General features: G+C 38.7%; 2 protein-coding genes across 2 annotated transcripts in view; one reads left to right on the plus strand and one right to left on the minus strand.

Annotated features, from left to right (window-relative positions):
* The window catches only part of LOC121728239, a 157806-nt gene that overhangs the window by 112053 nt on the left and 25910 nt on the right, over positions 1–19843 (minus strand). Inside the window, exon 3 of the mRNA XM_042116380.1 lies at positions 1961–1987. Within this exon, the coding sequence (XP_041972314.1) occupies positions 1961–1987 (27 nt within the window). The remainder of the gene's footprint in view (positions 1–1960; positions 1988–19843) is intronic.
* Positions 2387–6287, plus strand: LOC121728350. Its single transcript, XM_042116514.1, has 2 exons — positions 2387–2890; positions 5753–6287. Exons 1-2 carry the CDS (start codon positions 2710–2712, stop codon positions 6259–6261), a joined length of 690 nt encoding a protein of 229 aa, XP_041972448.1. The 5' UTR covers positions 2387–2709; the 3' UTR covers positions 6262–6287.

Consider the following 19843-nt stretch of genomic DNA (forward strand, 5'->3'; position numbering starts at 1 on the left):
TGTGTCGTAACCTAACGTAAACGATTTGATATATTTGATTTGTGTAATACTAAAAACAAAAGGTTTTTACTCCTATTTTCTATTATCAAGGCACGCGCGTAACAGCCACTGTACAAGGCTGTTATTTTAATGTCCTTAACGTCGATTATTCGTACTGACAGACATCGACCTGCTTATTTTAGGGACTACTGGGCCTTAATTCAATTAGAGTTTACAATTTAAGATAAAATCTGTCAATGTAACTTTTACGTTTATTAGGACGTCTGTCAATGTCATCGTGGTATTTTCCAGTGTTACCACCTCTCAAAAATATTTATCCCTAAATTGGTGTCAAAAACCCCTAAAATCGCCATAATTTTTCTGTTTTCCCCCCAAAATATGCATATATATATACAGGGTGTAACAAAAACAAGCGTCTTTCAGCGCTGCTACTTTCACAGTGAACTCTCTACAATGAACATGTACACACCCTAAAGTATTATCACTAGTTTTTGTTACACACTGTATAAATTTATAATAGTTTAGAAATAATATATAGAAATATGTTTTAAAATATTTTTATTATAATACTTAATTGATTTAATATGTTAAATATTTCATCTTCATCTGAAGATTCAGATGTTTTGAAGTCGTACATCTTATTATTGAATAAATTCAACATTTTATTTGTTGGATTAAATGTTGCACAAGTGACATCATTACGATTTAATGTAAATCGGACCATCGGTATTGCCGCCAGTCACCACAGAGTGGTCATAGAATTACGTAATAGATGTCGCTAGAAGTCGCTAGGTCAAGAAGTAATTAATATTAATATCAACAATTTAAAAATATTAAAAAGTAAAAAAAATCCCTGAAAATACGCCTAAAAATTTCAGACCCCTAAAAAATCCCATCTCACTTATTTAACCCCTAAATCTGGGGGGAAAACCCCTAAGTTGGGAACACTGGTATTTTCGTAGCGAGGAAGTAACGTTATTTTTTTTAAATGTCATTGTTGACAGTGATTTTTTTTATACAGTTTACTTCATGATGTCTTTTTAAAACTATTTTACACCAGGCAAAGAAAAAATGTCTGATATGCCGTAAGTATGACGTCACAACTCACAGCATATGTATTTTTCAGTTTTTCTTTATTTTCTCAGTAAAATATAAGCAAAATAAAAAAAGTTAAATATTTATTTGATATCAGGAGAAGAAACTAAAGAAACGGTTTTTTATTATTTGAAGTCTTAAAAATTGTAAAATGTTGTCAATTCTAACATCTTAATTCTTTATTCTTATTAGTAAGTCCTATAATATTATTATCACTATACTGTACTCAGCGAAACGAGGCGGTAGTGGTCATTGACCTTTTTAGTCTAGGCGCCAAATGAAAAATGCTCGCACTGTACTTAGAATATTTAACTACAAAATTGACCTCTTACAAAGACACAGATTATTACAGATTCATCGGAAAACCTCTTGGTAACTCTTAGTCTTAGAATGATAATCTCCAACTTTTTATGAGTTCGAACTTGACTCACTTCAAAGCTTCATATTCAGTTCACATCGAGCATGCAAAATACGAGATATCGCCCTGACTAGGAACAATTGACACTTCACTGTCAATAGCGGTTGATATAGAAAATGACAAGTTTTTGACAGGGAATCAATGACCGCTACTGTCTCGATTCCCTGAGTACATCTTATCTTCGTCATAAAACCTTAGTAGGTACCTACTTATAAACAGGCACTACATATTTGGAGCTATTCCTATTCAACGACCTTTGTGTACGCTTATTTATGTACTTACCTAAATCCTAATCCTACATTATATTGCGACAGACTAACTATTTATAGTAGGTATAATGCTGAATGCATAAATTCTAACTTTCTAAGAAACAAGGTTATTTACCTACTAAGTACAAAATATCATATTATTAAACTTAATACTTACAAAATTTAAACTAAAATTTACCTCTCCCAATAAAATTTCCTTCAGTACCTGCAACAAAATTTAAAAATATTAAATGAAGGGCATAATAATATAAATTAAGTATGTACTTATTTGAGTAACTACATTCTCTCACGTAGTAATTATCAGTCATAAAATATATGCAGTAAGTACACAAAAACCTATACATATAATAACTAATTATAGGGTTCAGTGATTACTGATTACTGATTAGTCTATCATCTATGTCTAATACTTAGTTAGTTCATGTTTCAATGACATTGAAAGTTGAAAGTACGAAACGACAGGAATCGTTCGCGTTGTGATTGCGTACAGCGAGCGGGCGGGGTGCGGCGCGCGGCGGCCGCGGCGGCGCGGCACGTGGGCACAAGCGAAAACGCTGCGTGAATAACGTGAATATTTACGCGATGCGTCTGGCAAGTGGCAGGCGGCAGCCAGTAGCGCTAGCGCCAGCCGCCATCCAATACGTGCGCGCGACGTTGCCAGCTCGCACTGCGGCGCCACAAGACGCCGGCGGCGCGGCGACGGGACCGCTGCGGCCTGCGTCACTCCGCGCGGATTCTTGCAGCGGACACGACGCGCGACGACTGACTTTTTAACGACTACGACGCCTGTTAATTGCCTAGTTTACGTTTTAATTGTTGTAAATCATTCCAGTGACCCTCTCGCGAGCGGCGCGTTGTCAGCTCGCGCCGCGACGCGCGATTTCGACCGCGTAGTGTTTAGTGAACGTAATTCGGGAGTTGGACAATATGAGTTACGCGCTGGACGCCGAAGCTTTTATAAGCGAGGTGAAGAAGTATCCTCAGATATGGAACATGACGGGCGAGGGCAGCAAGAAGGGGTCGCGGAAGGGGGACGCGTGGGAGGCGGTGGCCAGGGTGTTCATACCGGACCTGGAGACCATGTCGGAGGCCGACAAGTTTGAAGTATGTAAGTATCGGACGAGCACGAACGAATAACAACAACGCACTCGTAACATTGACGTCATGCAATGAGAACTGTATAAAAAATGTGACAGTGGTTATACAACTTTCATTGTTTACGACGCGCGCGTTGTTATCAGCTATCGATTACTGTTCGAATTGAAATGCGGTTTTGAAGATAACAAGAACTTCCGAGTTGTTCAGACTACATCGACAAATTACATACTTAGTACCTACAGTACAGCGAACACCTCTGTTCACTTTTGCTGTGTAATCTAAGACCACGGAGCTAATACAGAGAGGAGGTGTGGTAAGAAACAACGCGTTACAATTAACGCGTGTACGCGACCTAAGCTAGTAAAACTACTAGCTTAGGTCGATGTTGATGTTACTACGTAGTTCAGCTATCTTGCACTAGATGTCAAAATTCTTAAATATTATGGGACGTACTCAGAACTTTAAAAAACGTATATTAATTATAATAAGGTCAATCATTAAAATTACGGTTAGAATTTTGACCGAATTTTTAATGTAAAATAAGGAGACAAACGAGTAAACGGGTCACCTGGTGGAAAGCAACTTTCGTAGCCCATGGACACTCGCAACATCAAAAGAGCTGCAGGTGCGTTGCCGGCCTTTTAAGAGGTAATAGGGTAGGTAGGGAAGGGAATGGGGTGGGTACTAGGTAATAGGTAAGTACTCTTTTTCAAAAATTTCATTAAAAAAAATTTAATCAATTTAATCAAACATACGGCTGGCCAAATGTCAGCGCGCGTCAACATTAGCAAACAAAACTGTCATTGCGATACTTAACCGATTCAATGCGGCGCACATTTTTGAAGACTTTCAGTCGTGGCGGCACACAATTTTCTCGTGACAGGTTATCCGTTTCTACGCCATAGAAGTAGATGACACGGCTACCGTGTCACCCGCCACGTTCAAAATGGTTTATTATTTAGCTGAGCCCAAACCATTGATGTTAACGGAAGGCTACGTTGTTTTGAGTTGACTTCGAGTAGTTTTACTAAGTGTTAACCTGAAAATGGCAGGTAAGCAATTTTTTTATTCAGATGTTGCAAACTTTATGTAGGTTTCAAAGTTAGAAAAATGAGTATACTGAATATAATCGGGGTTTCCGATGTAAATTATTATACGTTCGTTTAACCGACATCCAAAAAGGAGGAGAGTTCCAGTAATAAAGCTCATAGGTACAATACCACTTTTAACCGCAGGGAAACGTTTTATTCCTATGGATAAGGAAGTTTGCGGTAACAGCTAGTTAAAAATATTTTCAAAAGAAACAACTTAGATTAAAACAAAAATCGTTAGTGGATTAGTAATACTGTCAACGCATTACGTTTAAAATATTAAGACGGTTTTGTTCGGAGTAAAACCTTCTAAACGGCTCACGTGTCATATGCCACACGTTAAAAACCCATAAGACGCGGCTGCCATGTAATCCGCAATTAGGCTTGTTCTGCGTGGAAAATTAAGATGATTTTGTTCAGAGTAGAACCTTCTAAAGTGTAATTTGAGGGAGATACAATCGTTTTTTAAATGACACGGCTCACGTGTCATACGTCACACGTTAAAAACATGTATGACACGGCTACCGTGTCATCCGCACTGAATCGGTTAATAAAATATTAATTCTGAATACAGCCCTGGATATTTGTTACGTTTCAAATAGTTATCATAGATGACGACAGATGGCGGTTTATAAGCAGTATAATAATAAAAGCTATATAACTACGATTTTAGCTATTAAATGTGTTTTAGACTAAGTGTATAACAGTTACCAGTATTCAAGTATGATTTTTCCAATAAACTTATGCAAAATTATACGCATTTACGTCTGTATTATCTTTCAAAGGTTTGGCCATCTAGTGTCAAGTAGTATAATTAACGCTGAAATCTGAAATGTTCCAGAACTTTTATATTTAAATTACATTTAAAATTATTTACAGATGCAATGTGATGTTATTTATATTATCAGAACGTCTGTCTGAGTAACTTTGACATTGTAAAACACAATACTTCATCCTTTCGTTGTTAAAAACGTAGAAAACACCAATTTATTGGGAGTCTCGTTACGTGTGCACCTGACAAATGCTGAATGTGTACTGACTTAAGCCCCGCCCACAATGATGACGTCAGGACCTAGTTGAAAATCAGAGTGCACAGTTGCTTAGGCCAGCTCCTCTTCGTATGAGCTCCGTGTCTAAGACACAAGACCATAAATAGTCTATAGACTATCGAGTGACATTTTCATCGCACCTGATAAAGATTCGCATCTGCAATAAGTTATCCAAGGTGTAAATATTTTTGTTGGCAGGTCAAAGGTCACATGATGTGTAATTTATAGTTTGACCACCCTGCTAAGTTATACATATAATATGACTTATGAACTATAATGCTTGACAATCTTGATTTGTTTTATTGTAGGTGCAAGTGCAACCCGAATAAATTATATTTTGTAGACACTAGACATGAATTATTATTGATCAAACATCAGGTCCCCAGATATTGTAACTGGGTTGGCGCCTGGAGGAGTTTTATGACTTTAGAGAATTTTCTGGTAATACGCGCCGGCCGCCGACACGAGTTATAATAATATTTTATTTTAAGATACATGGAAAACCTACAGCTATTGTTACAATGAGATTAAAAAAACGGAATACATAATAAGGAGCCAATTAGAAGTTTTCACTAATAGAAATATGTACAGTCTATTTTAGAATATCTTTAATTGGAGTAATTGTTAGTTGCTAAGATGTTAACATTATACCGATTTTAAGTCGATTTATATTATTTATTTGAAAAAATAACTACCGTAAGGCCATCGTCTCACATTCATCATCACTTCCAGATCGCAAGCTGCACGGGAAATGGCGGAACATCCGCGACGCTTACGTTCGCAACCTGAAACGGGGGGAGGGGAAACGGAAGTACATGTACGCGAAGCAGCTGGCCTTCCTCGACGCCATCTACAAGCAGGAGGAGCCGAGCCACGAGGGCAGCAGCAGCGAGGAGGAGGCGCGGAAACCCGCCAAGATGATGCGACACATCGAGGTGTACGCCAGCCCCCCGGACCAGTTTAGCGAGGACGACGCCTCCACGATAGACAATTTGAAGAGAAGGCGACTCAATAACACGGAAAACATCGAATTCGTGAGCACCGTCGGCCAGAACGACTCCAACTACCTCGCCGAAGATGCCGATAGATCCTTCTTCGACTCGGTGCTGCCGGCGGTCCGGGAGTTCGACATGGACCAGAAGCTGGAGTTCCGGGGAGAGGTGCTGAAGCTCATAAAGAGGATCCGCTCCACGCCGTACATGCACGTCAAAATAGACCAGGGTTTACATTATAATGAATAAATTGTATTGTTAAGTTTATATAAGTACACGTGTGTTTTAATTTATTTTACTAAGTTAGGTATCATATCGAGGCAGAGCTCACGTGACGAAACCTATTACATATTAATTATTAACTATAATATATATAATATATAGTAAAAATCTAGCTTGGTTAATATGGGCATCCCATAGCCTATCAAATGAAAACGTGAAAATTCGGTCATTGACCTTATGATCTTGCATGTCCCTTTTACTCACATGCTTCTATTTAGAACACCGAACACCGTACATTATTACAAATTACAATATAATAATATGTTTCATAATATCTTATTTCCATAGGTATGCCGTATGAGATAAGACTTAAGAGAACGATATAGCGAGATATTTGGAATAGTATTTTAAAAAGAAATAAAACCGACTTCAAAATTGAGAATTAAAATTGCCTTATCTCAAGAACTACTGAACCGATTTTATGAAATTTGTAGTGTTTCCTAAATTGAACAATACCTAGTACAACAAAAAAAGAATAACTTAAATCGGACTTGTAGTCTCGGAGATATGCGAACACAAACATAAAATTTACATACATACATATTATATTATAATATATACAGTATATTACATATACTTAATATATACACTTGGTACATTTGTTCAGACTTTAGACGCTGATATACATATAGACAAACATTACATAATATACGAAAACTGGGCAGAGGAAATATTACATACGTGTATACGCGTCGAATTGATAACCTCCTTTTCTTGAAGTCGGTTAAAAAAGACAAAAAAGAAGGTTAATGATTTTGGCAAGTAATTGCTTTTGCTAATTTACCGTATACCTAAGTCTAGTCATTGTATTCACGGGTCAGAAGCTACCTATCCTACAATCGGCGGATGCCGCGAGCAAAAACCGTATAAAAGAATTACATTGTTGCATCGACCATACAATGTGTACGAGTATTAACAAAAGGAGCAACTTCAATAGACAGGAGGCACCTGTGAGCACATCTGCATCACCATTGTATGTCATGTGCGTGTTCTAAATTTAAATTTGCACTGATGTCAGCAGCAGGATAACAAAAGGCTTTATTTAAGGTGACGCCTTGATAATTTGGCTGCAGGCGCTGCACTGCAGCGATATCGATTTTTCTCAACAATGACTAAAGCTAAGAAATTATAGTTCATTGTCAGTAATTCATCATGTCTTTATCTTTGAATCACCCAATACCCATAGCATAACACGATTGGTCAATTTTTATAACACAGAATAATTAATCAAAAAGACCTCTGTAAAAACAGGGATTCTAATTTTGCCAACAGAGGAGAGTCATTTAAGCTTCCAAAATTTGTACATAGATGAGTTCAAGCATACACTATAATTTACCCATAGCTTATATGAAATATATTTATGGTTATTGGTTTTTAAAAGGGCGTAAGCGACAAAAACCATTTTGTCGCTTACGCCCTTTCCATTTCTTGCAGGACAAGCGATCTAAAACATACCCAAAACGATTTTTTATTTTAACGCGGCGTCACCTTAACGCACACTTGCTTCGCGAATATTTAATGCCGGCGCTAGACATGTGCTTCAAAGTTTGAGCAAACTTTTTGAAAAATTTGACGTGCGCAAACAGGATCACAAATATGCCTACCAGACTTGTTTTCAAATGTTTTACGGCACAGTTATTGCAAAGATGGCTGACAGATTGGACGACTATTTTGTGGACGCTATCGATATATTTAATTTGAGTGCATTACATTTTTTATAATATCATTAAATTTTTGAGGCTTCTGCTTGAAATAGCTCAAGAAATTCGATAACTAAGTCATTACTCTACTTTATTATTGATGTTCAAATCTACAATTGCTCCAAAGTCCAAAGTTTGTGTGACAAGTATGGCAGGCCGCACAAACTTTGAAGTTTGTTTACTTTGATGTGCGCAGAAAAACCGATTCATGATGGCAAACTACAAATGTGTCTTCAAACTTTGCACAAATAGGCAAATGTCAGTGCCACACTTGGGTATTTGCGTATTTGAACACCATGTCTGGCGCCGGCTTAAGGCGAGGATAAACCTCAATTTGTTATTCCGTGACTCCCGGTTTACCTAGTTCCAAAAATATGAGATATAAAGCACAATATTTAAAATACCTTAAACCATAAACATTTTAATAAAACGTAATACTTTGGCTGTAATTAATTTACAAACTCACCTCCGATAAAAATCTATTTCATCGAAATATAAGTATTAACTAGGATAATTATACATTTTATTTGAATAAATTGTTAGTGAATCTATATTAAAATGCCCTTAACGGAACAATTTTAATTTCTTAATGTTTATTTCCAAAGATATTTAAAAAAAAACATGAAAAATAGAGAAGATCCGCCCGAGTAACTGGAGTTTTATGCTAAGCTAAAATGAATCTTATTGCGATGCGTATACGCTTGGTCTTTGGTTGTGTGCAAGGTTATCGTTTTAGATTGAGATTAATCCCCGCCTTAAGTAATCTGCCAAGAAGTCTCGTTGACGAACGTAGAGTAGAGTAAAGTAATCATTATTATTTCTCTAAAGTCTAAACTACGATGTATATTTTAGAATTTAGATGACAGTAAAACTGATGCGGAGGCTGGTTACGCAAACGTGATACGAGTTCCAATACTATGAAGAGAATAATATTTTACCTTGGGGTAGAATTGATCAAAATCCTTTCTTAGCGGATGCCTACGTCATAACCTACCTACCCTACCCACCCATCTACCTACATGCAAAATTTCAGCCCGATCCATCCAGTGGTTTTGGCTGTGCGTTGATAAATCACCATGTCAGTCAGTCACCTTTGAGTTTTATATATACAGATATGAACTTATTACAGTTAATTATAACGGGTGACATCTGAAGTAAATGTGTTAAGATGAATATCACGCTTTAGAGTCTAACAAGAATAAACCTTTAAAGTCTAAACGATTACAAAATAGAAAATAAGACTCAAAAACCTTGTATGTTTCCTTAATGCCTATGAATAGCAAATCCAGCAATCCTCTATTATCCTTTATCCTAAGCTTTTATTCCAATTTCCACACCCGCAGTACTCGGGCTCGGCAACTCAGTGTGATGCTGGATGCATGCAGTATGCAGCGTGTCGTTTATTTTTATGCATCACATTAATTAATTATGTTTTTTTAATGATTAATTCGTTTCAGTGACTCGTTTCGTGGCGCGGCGTTGCCAGCTCGCGCGGCGTATTGACCGCGCACGCGAGCCAACTTGTGTTGCGAGTTTCTATCTAGTCAGATTTGAAGTTTGACATTACATGGAACGAAAACTTATTTTTAGTCTATGTTATATACATAGTTACAAAAGGCTCATCAAGTTAAAAACTAGCCGACTCACGTTTGAGTTTTGACTCGCAGTCGGCTAGTCAACTAATTGGACTTCCGTAGACTGTAGAAAATGTCTTCAAATTTTTTGAAAACTGAGAGCAGCTAGAAATTTTCACTGACGCGGACGAGTCATCTGTTTTTGGCAAGCACGCTATAGTTAGCAGAGCCTAGAGAATCTAGAAGACCTATAATAATGGTATTAAGTGAATGCGGCCTGTCCCAGATAAGAGATGGCATAACAGACTTTTTAATGAAGAAACATCAAACAGCCAACAGGAGAGAAACAACTCCCGTAGACGTCATCCTAGATACTACTATAAAATATGCGCAAGTGTGTCTGTCTGTCTGTTACCTCTTCACGCCCAAACCGCGGAAATGATTTTGATGAAATTTGACATGGAGATTCTTCGAATGCCGGAAAATGTACGGTTCCCGCGCGATAAACGAATTTTGGCGCAACAGAGTTGCGAGCGTCCGCGTCATCTAAATTCTAATCTTTACTAAAACTCAAATTAGACAGCTTATGTCCAAAAAGAAAAAGCCAGACAGAAATCCCAAAATAATAATAATAATATCTATGGACGCTTCACAAATCACACCACATCAGTCTGGCCCCGTGCTAAGTACCTAAAGGACTTGTGTTACAGGTACCAGAGTGACAACAAAAATATATTTAATACTTTTATACTATACATATATTTAAGATTTTTTATTAAGTATATCATACATATATTTAATACACATCCAGACCCGGGAACATTGAAAACTTTTTGTTCCGTCGGCGGGATTCGAACCACGACCCCCGGCTTGAGCTACCAACGTGCTCACCACTGAGCCACAGAGGTCGTCTGTAATCAAATAAATGATTTGATTACAGTTTACTGCTTCTTCCACTCATGTCTTCAATTATTTTGGGATTTCTGTCTTGCTTTTTGGAGTTAATTTTGGACTTTTTGATGTTAGTTATCTGGTTCTTCCAATCATGTCTTTAATAATTTAAATAACAGTCGTTATTTATTAGACTAAAAGTTTAATATTCTAGACAAACTATGTACTTAATCGGATACAAAATCAGTCGGATGAGGTTTTTTGACGAACGTGGAAGGCGGAAGCACTATGTTGTTTGATAGGATCCGAATTCCGTACTAGATCGAAGTTATATGAACTGTGAATGTTGCATAGTAGAATAGGCCCTAGGCTAGGGCCCATAGGCTATGAAGAAAACATGTTGGCTATGGGCCATAGACAACATGTTTTCTTCATCGCTATTTTATATATTATATATGTACAAATTGCAATATTCCTACATAAAATCGCCGATCAAAATGTAGAGAATTGACATGACAGAAGTCGAATGTCGACTTCATATTAATATCATCGACCGGTTATGTCACTTGACTCGATCACAGACTTATTGTAGGAAAGACTCGATACATGATCGCGCAAGTCGCAACGATTCAATAAAGAAGCGATAAAGAAAACGTCTTGGCTAAGCCCTCTGTAGTCTGTAGACCGATAGCCATAAACATGGTAATTTTATTAACAACAGGAATGCTCATGTGCGAGGAAACGGATATCCTTTTATAACCCTAGGCTTTGACGGCAAAGTCTAAACCTATTTCCATTCCACCAGCCAGCCAGGCTTAAGTGAGCTTATGCTGGGTTTCTGAGGTTCATAAGTCATAACATATTATTACTTATCAAGTTTATAATATTACTAGCTGTCCCGGTGAACTTCGTGTCACTTTAAAACCTTCCCTGGACTTCTACGAATATTTTAAGACTAAAATCAGCCCAATCCGTCCAGCCGTTTTCGAGTTTTAGCGCGACTAACACATTTGAAAATCCATTTTTATATATATAGATGTCAATCACGTTAACTGGTTTACAAGTTACAACGCTAGTGAAACCATATTGAAACCGTCAAAACCGATACTTAGGCATTAGATCTAATTCTAGCTATTACAACCTCTCGATTCTATAAAATACAGAGTGCTGCCGAGACCTACTGGGACTCTGCCAACGAAGTCGATACTCAATCGTACTCCAGACTCCAGTTGCATCTCCGGAGTCCGGAATAAAAACCTACTTCGGATGCACTTCCAAGAACCACGTAGACAGCAACAAGTCATCACAGACGGCGCGAGCTGGCAACGTCGTGGGGAAAGTGGCAGCGCGGCAACGTCGCGCGGTCGATACGCGCGGGGCGCGGGCGGGGGGGACCGCTGACCCCTCGATTACAACGTTGAACGTACACGGTACAAAATGTACGTAAATATGTACATATTATTATTATGTACGTTATCAAAGAAATCGATGAGCACGTGCTCACGTGCGTGGAAATTTATCACGCCACAAATATTAAGGCCGACCTACAGGCGCATAGGTACACTATACAGCACCGGCTAGCCTGCACTTCGCAACGTTCATTTAAATGTAGAATTGCAGTGCTGCACCAGCATTTACGAAGTCTCATGAGTAGGTATTTAAGTTCTATATTAATATATTTTCTAGTTTCTTTACTTAACTTTAACAGAACGATCAAGTTCTTATTCTATTTAGATTTTAGACACACACTCATTTGATAATTGATTTTCAGGGTCAAGGGCCAAGGCTCAAGGATCGCCTCCAAAACGGGCAAAACCTTTACATGAATTTATGATATCCCACGAGAACATTACTTATTCGGAATAATAGTACCCAATCACCACTGTTATAAGACAGAGCGTTATAGACCATGCCAAAATTTTATCGAATCCGTTCAGTAATTTTGTGCGAGTAAGTAACGAGACTCAGTGAGTAGTGAGTTAGTGACACACTCATAAGTCATAAACTTCATACTGCAAAATAATTAAAAACGTATTATATCAGTGAGACGTTTCTGGAGTTCCTGGATAATTTCAAAGTGTTTTCTGCTTAAACTGCAACACAAATCACAATACATCAGTATCAAAAAACAGCACAAAACACAAAATTAATAATTGTGTCTTGAAAATCTTGTAGTGTAGAACTCGCACAGAATATTATTAGTCGAACCTGTAGTCAGCATTTAGAAACATAACTTTAATCGTGAATGCTAGGCAGGCGATACGTGGAACTTGGGTTAATCGGTGAACAAATAGTACGGCCTCGTCGGATCCCGCTAGGCGAGTGGTTTTTGCGTTATCACGACTGAAACCAGTCGCAACCAGTCGGGAACCAGTCGCAACCAGTCAGGAACTCGTCTCCGTGGGACAGTGGAAATTATGCATATTATATGCGGTGCATACTTTAGTTTTTTTTTTAAATATAAAATGCTGTGAAGGTTTCGTTTCATTTGCGAATTCCTTAAAAAATATTATATTACTTTAGCCCAAACCATGGGTGATGGGACTAGTCACTAATTTTGACAAAACTGTTTGGACCATTAACCATAGTCTACAGTCCTTGAAGCTTTCCGAGGCTATTTATTACTTTATGTTGTAAAAAAGCGAGTAAAAGAAAGTCTTTGATTATTTTGTCTACTTCAGCTTTTCTTTTCTATATGTATACATTTTTAATCCTCTAATTTTTTTTCCTTTAATTCAGTTTCATTAATTCAATATTTCTCATGCAATGTCAAGCCGTTTCAACATTCGTTTGACGTACTTGATAATTTAATTATTCTTTGCCGTTTCATCGAACAAGCAGTCAATAAGCTGCACCAACGTTGCATAATTTAGTAGAATCGAGGTACCGGTATAGTAAATTCTAATCACTTATCAGGATCGCACCATTAATTGGTGGTATTGTTCATTAGACCAACTTCTGATTGCAATCTGCCTGGGGCCTGGGAACGAGACTGGCGCGGTCCATAAATGTGTACCTCGCTTCTTCTATTTAAATGGTACAATATGCATTATTGTACTTCGACTCAATTTCCCATCACACAGCACACTACAAAATGGTATACTCATGTCCCGAACAAAAGAACAAACGTCATGAGTCATGACTCACGAGTCACGAGAGTGAATTTTGTATTTTGGGGCAAAACGTTGACATTGGTTCGACATTACATTTATTATAATACCATTTAATTACATCAGAAGTCATTTTGGAAGTCATAATTAACAAGGATCAACTAAGGGTTAGCCCCTTAGCTCATCCTTATTGTCTTGAACTCACCATTTGCAAGTAGTACTTACGTGTTTATTCAGAATTCAGAAAATAAAGAGCAATTAATTAGTAACAAATATATTAAAAAAAAAATACATTTAAATACAAATTGAAATATAACGCAATTACTATTCATCCATGGAGTCATCCTGCGACGTGGAGGTGGAAGGTCTCGGGACACCCAAAGGAGCTTCGTCACCATCACTCTCATCATCATCGCTCTCCTCGCTGTCGGAGCTGTCTGAGCTGTCATCACGAATGCTGAACTGCTCCGTCATGAGCTCTATAATATGGTCACTCTTCGTATACTCCTCCTCAACAGTCTTGGTTTTTTCGCATAAAGCCTGCCACTCGCTCGCTCCCATCAACTTAACTTTCTCTCTGACGACCAGAATCGCACTGTTTATGTTGGATTTAACGTTTTTACCGGCCACGTACTCCTTTATCGTCGTCCAGGCCGTCTCCATGGGATTGAGATCGAGGTGATGCGGAGGTAGTCTGAGAACGCTACGATTGTGCTCAGCCAAAATCTTGTCAATGGAGGACGATTCAAAATGTTCGATTTGTGAATTAATCAGCTCAAGAAGCTGCGGCTTCGACACCGTCTCGTCGCATACGATACCTTTTTCGAGCAGCCAGCCCCGCATCTCCGCTTTTTTGGACGACGGGGTGGGCGCTAGGTCGTCCTTCTTGTGCTGGTAGGGCGCGTCGTCTACCACGATGACGGAATCAGAGGGAATATTAGGGATAAGTTGTGTTCTCAGCCATTTTTCATACTTCTCGTAGTCCACGTCCTCGGCTTCTCCCGCTTTGGTGCCGGGTTTGATGACGAGCAGTGCGTTCGGGACGAAACCAGCTTCCGAGGCGGCGTGTAGGAAAAATATGCGTTGTCCTTTGTAACCTGGCTTTTTAGCGCCCTTCGCCGAACTTGCCTGCGCTTTTGTAGTCGGGAGTGTTGTATCAATGTATGATTCCCCTACGTAGATGACTGCCCGTCCCTCCTCGCGATATTTCTTCAGTCGTTCCAGGTACTCGATTCGCTTGAGTCGAATGTTCGTACCTTCCATCAAAATCTTTCTGTTATTTTCTGTTTCCTTCCATTTGAAACCCAACGATTTTATGATCTTACGGAGACTCGTCTCGGCACCCTGAAAATTTACGTCCTCTTTCAATTTCTGTCGGAGTTTTTCAATCGTCGGGAGCTCACTTTGAGTCACGTAAAAGTTGTGAATACACCTTTTAATGATGCCTCGGTCGAAGTTGTCTATGTCCATGACTGGTTTGACGTGCAGTCTCTTCTTCCCGGGGGTTCTGAACACTTCTGCGCTGGCGGCCTCCGCGGCGATCCTGCGGACGGTCACTATAGACGTGTTCGTGGCAAGCGCCGTCCTCTTTTGCTCTTGTTTTAGGCAGCTCGTAATTTTTTTCAAAATATTTTCGATTGCCTTTTTGGTCGCTGCAGTTTCCCGCCGAACCTGCTCCAAGCTGAAGCAAATCTCGAATAGTATGCACGTATCGGCGGCACTCGCCGTTCTGTTCGCGAGGAGTTGGAGCTGCTGCGTCTCCGTTGCCAATTTGCTCTGCAACGCCGCCGTAGCTTCTGCATTTTTATTTTTAAGCTGCTTCAACTTGTCCAGAAGGTCGTTTGTTTCCTTTTTGACGTAGCAGTTCACATCGTAAATCATTTTCCTGGCTTGCCCGGTCAGCACTTTATTTCTAGGCATTTTTTCACTCAGACGTACTAGTAGGTTACAATATTATGAATTACGGAATATTACTCGGCACGGTTAGCGTGCACGCTGAGCAGGAGCTGACGAGAGACTGTCTATAGATCGCTTGGCAAAAGTAGAGGGGGCATGTGGATTGTGGCATGCAGCGCAGTGTTCGATTCGACGGTGTAGTCCGTGGGGTGGGGCGCGCGGAGTTAGGAGGACGTTATTGGTTTGGTAACGATTGTACATGCATGCGCCGTTTGTCCCACCCACTTATGGCGAGCGATCTCAAACTAACGCGTCACCTGTAAGTGAACTACGAATCAATCGCATCGCTTTTGATAATCACAAATACATGTAAGTTTATCTTAAACTTAAGATATCATATTATATTAATTATTAATAATGATATTTATTTATTCTTTATTAATAAAAACAATATACAACAGTATTACAGATTAATACTGTTTTATGTTAAATCGATATCAGTAATAGTCATAATTACAATGTCTTGGTCGTTGTTGTAACCCTAATTCTGAAGTCTATAATATGACAATAATATTATATTATTACATAATAAGTCCCACTTCTATCTTATGATAATCGTGTGAGTTTATGAGCCCCTGGGAGTTGGGACACAATAGCAAATCTTGGTCACCCCTATAAAGGATGTCGTTTATAACAATCATCTCAACGACGAACCACTGTCCTCAAATACTAGTAACACATACATGTATCTAGATTCTAGACTGATCATAATAGTAGGTACATAATTATTAAGTATATCTAATTTATTTGCAAAATGTTGCAAGAAATTTCGTCTACGGTACTTCTGGCGCAGTCTGTGCTTCGTTATTTTTTGAAAAAAAATAAATAAATACAAACTAAAAGGCCCCATTCACGGCAGGACTGCACGGCAGTCCTGCATAGAATGGGCCTCACTGATTGGTTCACACTCGGTGTTGCCGGCCGGAAACACCGAGTGTGAACCAATCAGTGAGGCCCATTCACTGCAGGACTGCCGTGCAGTCCTGCCGTGAATGGGCCCTTTAAGACGGTGACCATATTGGAATATACAATTTAATATTCTAAATTTGAATTTCAAAGTAGGTAAACCGCGTTTTCACTTGACGGTCTCGTGGAAAAGAGAAAGAAAATTAAATGCAATTGCATACAGTCGCGTTAGGAGTTAGGACAGAAATATGATACCTCCTGTAGGTATCATATTTCTGTCCTAACGCGACTAGAAGTATAAAAAAGAACGGCCAAGTGCGAGTTGGACTCGCCCATGAAGGGTTCTGCAGCAGCAATAAGGTCTATACCTTATTGCTGCTGCGGAACATATAGGTATTTCATGAAATTAAAAGGTTTTTGATTAATTTTTATATATTTTATATAAGTATCTCTATCTAATCTCTAGTCTAAACTCGTTATTTTCATACCTATACCCATACATACTTCTTAGCAAAGACCAAAGATAAACCAAGCTATTCGTTCCATTTTCTGCTTCCGAGAAGAATTTGGATGTACAAAACAGTGACAAACGGCTTGCACGGAGCGGCAACGTCGCGGCGCGGATCGATGCGACCGATTCACGTTACGAGAGACATCGTGGAAATGTAAACAGTTTCGTTTGGGCCAAAGGTCCCTCAACTTACAATTCGCAAAATACTAATTTGGACGTGCTAGCTTTTTTATTGTAATTTGCACTCAATCCTACTTTACTTCTTTAACTTTTTTTTTTGTTTACTCCCAACTCAGCAAGTCAGCACTTTCATGGCACGGGTTCCGAATTTGAATAACACAACCAAAACAACGACATAAGCATACTGCATAACCATAATTACTCGTCTAGTCATTATTTTTTTTTTTGAGAACTATCAACTACCCCTCGTAAGAAGAAATAAACTATTTTCAAAATACTATTTAAAAACAAATTAATGTTGGCAGTGATGGCACTTCAGATCCTTCAGATGGCTATTGGTATTTGCTATTGGCTATTTGTTACATTTGGCAAAATTATTGATGTATATGTTACGGCTAATAGCCGAAGTGCGGCTACACCTAGTTTTACCCGACTACAACTAGGTGCAGCCGGCCACATGCGGTTAAATTATCTTCGGTTACAACTTACAACTAGGTTTAGCCTTCATTATAGCGGCTAGAACTAGGTGCAGCCACACACCGGTGGTTAAACTTAGGTGTATCCTATTTATCATCGGCTAGAACTAGGTTTTCAGTTCAGTTAAGGATTTTGATTTTATTTTGAGATTTTGTTTTAAAAATATGAGAGAAGAGAACAAAAACTTAGTTGATTTTTTTTATAGTTAAGAAGTAAAACTTTATTTTTTGTTTATTTTTTTATCTTATGAAATAAGGGGGCAAACGAGCAAACGGGTCACCTGATGGAAAGCAACTTCCGTCGCCCATGGACACTCGCAGCATCAGAAGAGCTGCAGGTGCGTTACCAACCTTTTAAGAGGGAATAGGGTAATAGGGGAGGCCGGAGGGTAGGGAAGGGAATTCCCTTCCCTACCCTAGGGGAGGGGAGGGAAGGAAATAGGGTAGGGGATTGGGCCTCCGGTAAACTCACTCACTCGGCGAAACACAGCGCAAGCGCTGTTTCACGCCGGTTTTCTGTGAGAACGTGGTATTTCTTCGGTCGAGCCGGCCCATTCGTGCCGAAGCATGGCTCTCCCACGTATAAAACACTTTGCGCCAAAGATGTCTCTAGTCCTGTTAGTTTATAAAGAGAAGATCCTACTCCTACTAATATTATAAAGGCGAAAGTTGGTTTGGATGTATGGATGTTTGTTACTCTTTCACGCAAAAACTACTGAATGGATTTTTATGAAACTTTACAATAATATAGCTTATACATCAGAATAACACATAGGCTACAAGTTTAATGTTCGTTCGTTTTTTATGTTCAACGATTACTCCGCCGTTTGTTAACCGATTTTCAAAATTTTTCTTTTGGTATATAGGGTATAATCCCTATTTCGTATTATATTCACAAAAGTGGTGATCTGATGAAGGATCCATAAGTAATCGAGGGAACTCCTCAAAATTTATAGGGAAACATGTGGTGACTTCGGTTTCGTGAGAAGTATTTTAAGCATATGCTACCAACAACTAAGATTTGCACCGAGATATACCTGGTATGCCGTGGTTCGGACGGTGCTGAGAGAATTCCTGATTCTTTATAGATACATGTTTGGGAGTTTCGGCGTAGTTTTAAGAATTACATTCATCATCATCATCATCACTACCATATTATACCATGCATCGTCCCATGATTATGAGCCTATTATGATCCTGTTATTGGTACTTTTCATAGTCTTTTAGATCGAGACTTGAGTTTGTCAAGTGATAATTTAAAAAAATCTATACTTAAAATATTATAAAATATAAACCTGAAGAGTATGTATGCTTAAACGCGCTAATCTCAGGAACTACAGGTCCGATTTAAAAACTTATTTCAGTGTTAGATAGCTCATTTATCGAGTAAGACTATAGCCGTTAATATATAGGCTATATTAACATATAGCCTATAGCCTAGTTTCTTCGGTCGTATTAGTCTTAGCGTGATAATTCACGCTAAGACTAATACGACCGAAGCCTGCCTGTCAAATAATAAATGTCACTTAAACATCCCTGTCTTTTATTTATTCCATGTAATCGAATCAATCGGGAAACGCAAACTTAGAATCTCAAAACAAACTGAAAACCTAGTTCTAGCCGATGATAAATAGGATACACCTAAGTTTAACCACCGGTGTGTGGCTGCACCTAGTTCTAGCCGCTATAATGAAGGCTAAACCTAGTTGTAACCGAAGATAAGTAGGATACACCTAAGTTTAACCGCATGTGGCCGGCTGCACCTAGTTGTAGCCGGGTAAAACTAGGTGTAGCCGCACTTCGGCTATTAGCCGTAACACAAACAAGCAAATAAAGGCAAATTATACGGCCTTCCAGTCCTTCCACACATGGACGTCAAATACCAAACTTTTACTTGATTTTGTTTACTTGCCTATTTGACTGTTTTGATGTGCGTCAAAAACCGACAAAGGTACGTACGTGTATTTGGTATTGGTCATATTATCATATACTTAACAGGTTTACCTTTTCACTAGCGTTGATGATTGGTTAATTTTTGACGGTCGTACTGCGGTGAATAGATAAACTCCGGTCGAAAAACTCAGAAATTTTACGTAAGTAGCGAATCGATTATCGTCGAATGTTACACGACAATTGACATTGCTAGAATTTTCATATTTTTTTTCGAAAACTAAGTACCTATTCCTGCTTGTCCCATCGCTTACCTCATCAGTCATTAGTCGTCACTCATCATCATACTCATAGA

This window comes from Aricia agestis, chromosome 6 (assembly GCF_905147365.1).
Source record: "Aricia agestis chromosome 6, ilAriAges1.1, whole genome shotgun sequence".
NCBI classification, from domain to species: Eukaryota; Metazoa; Arthropoda; class Insecta; order Lepidoptera; family Lycaenidae; genus Aricia; species Aricia agestis.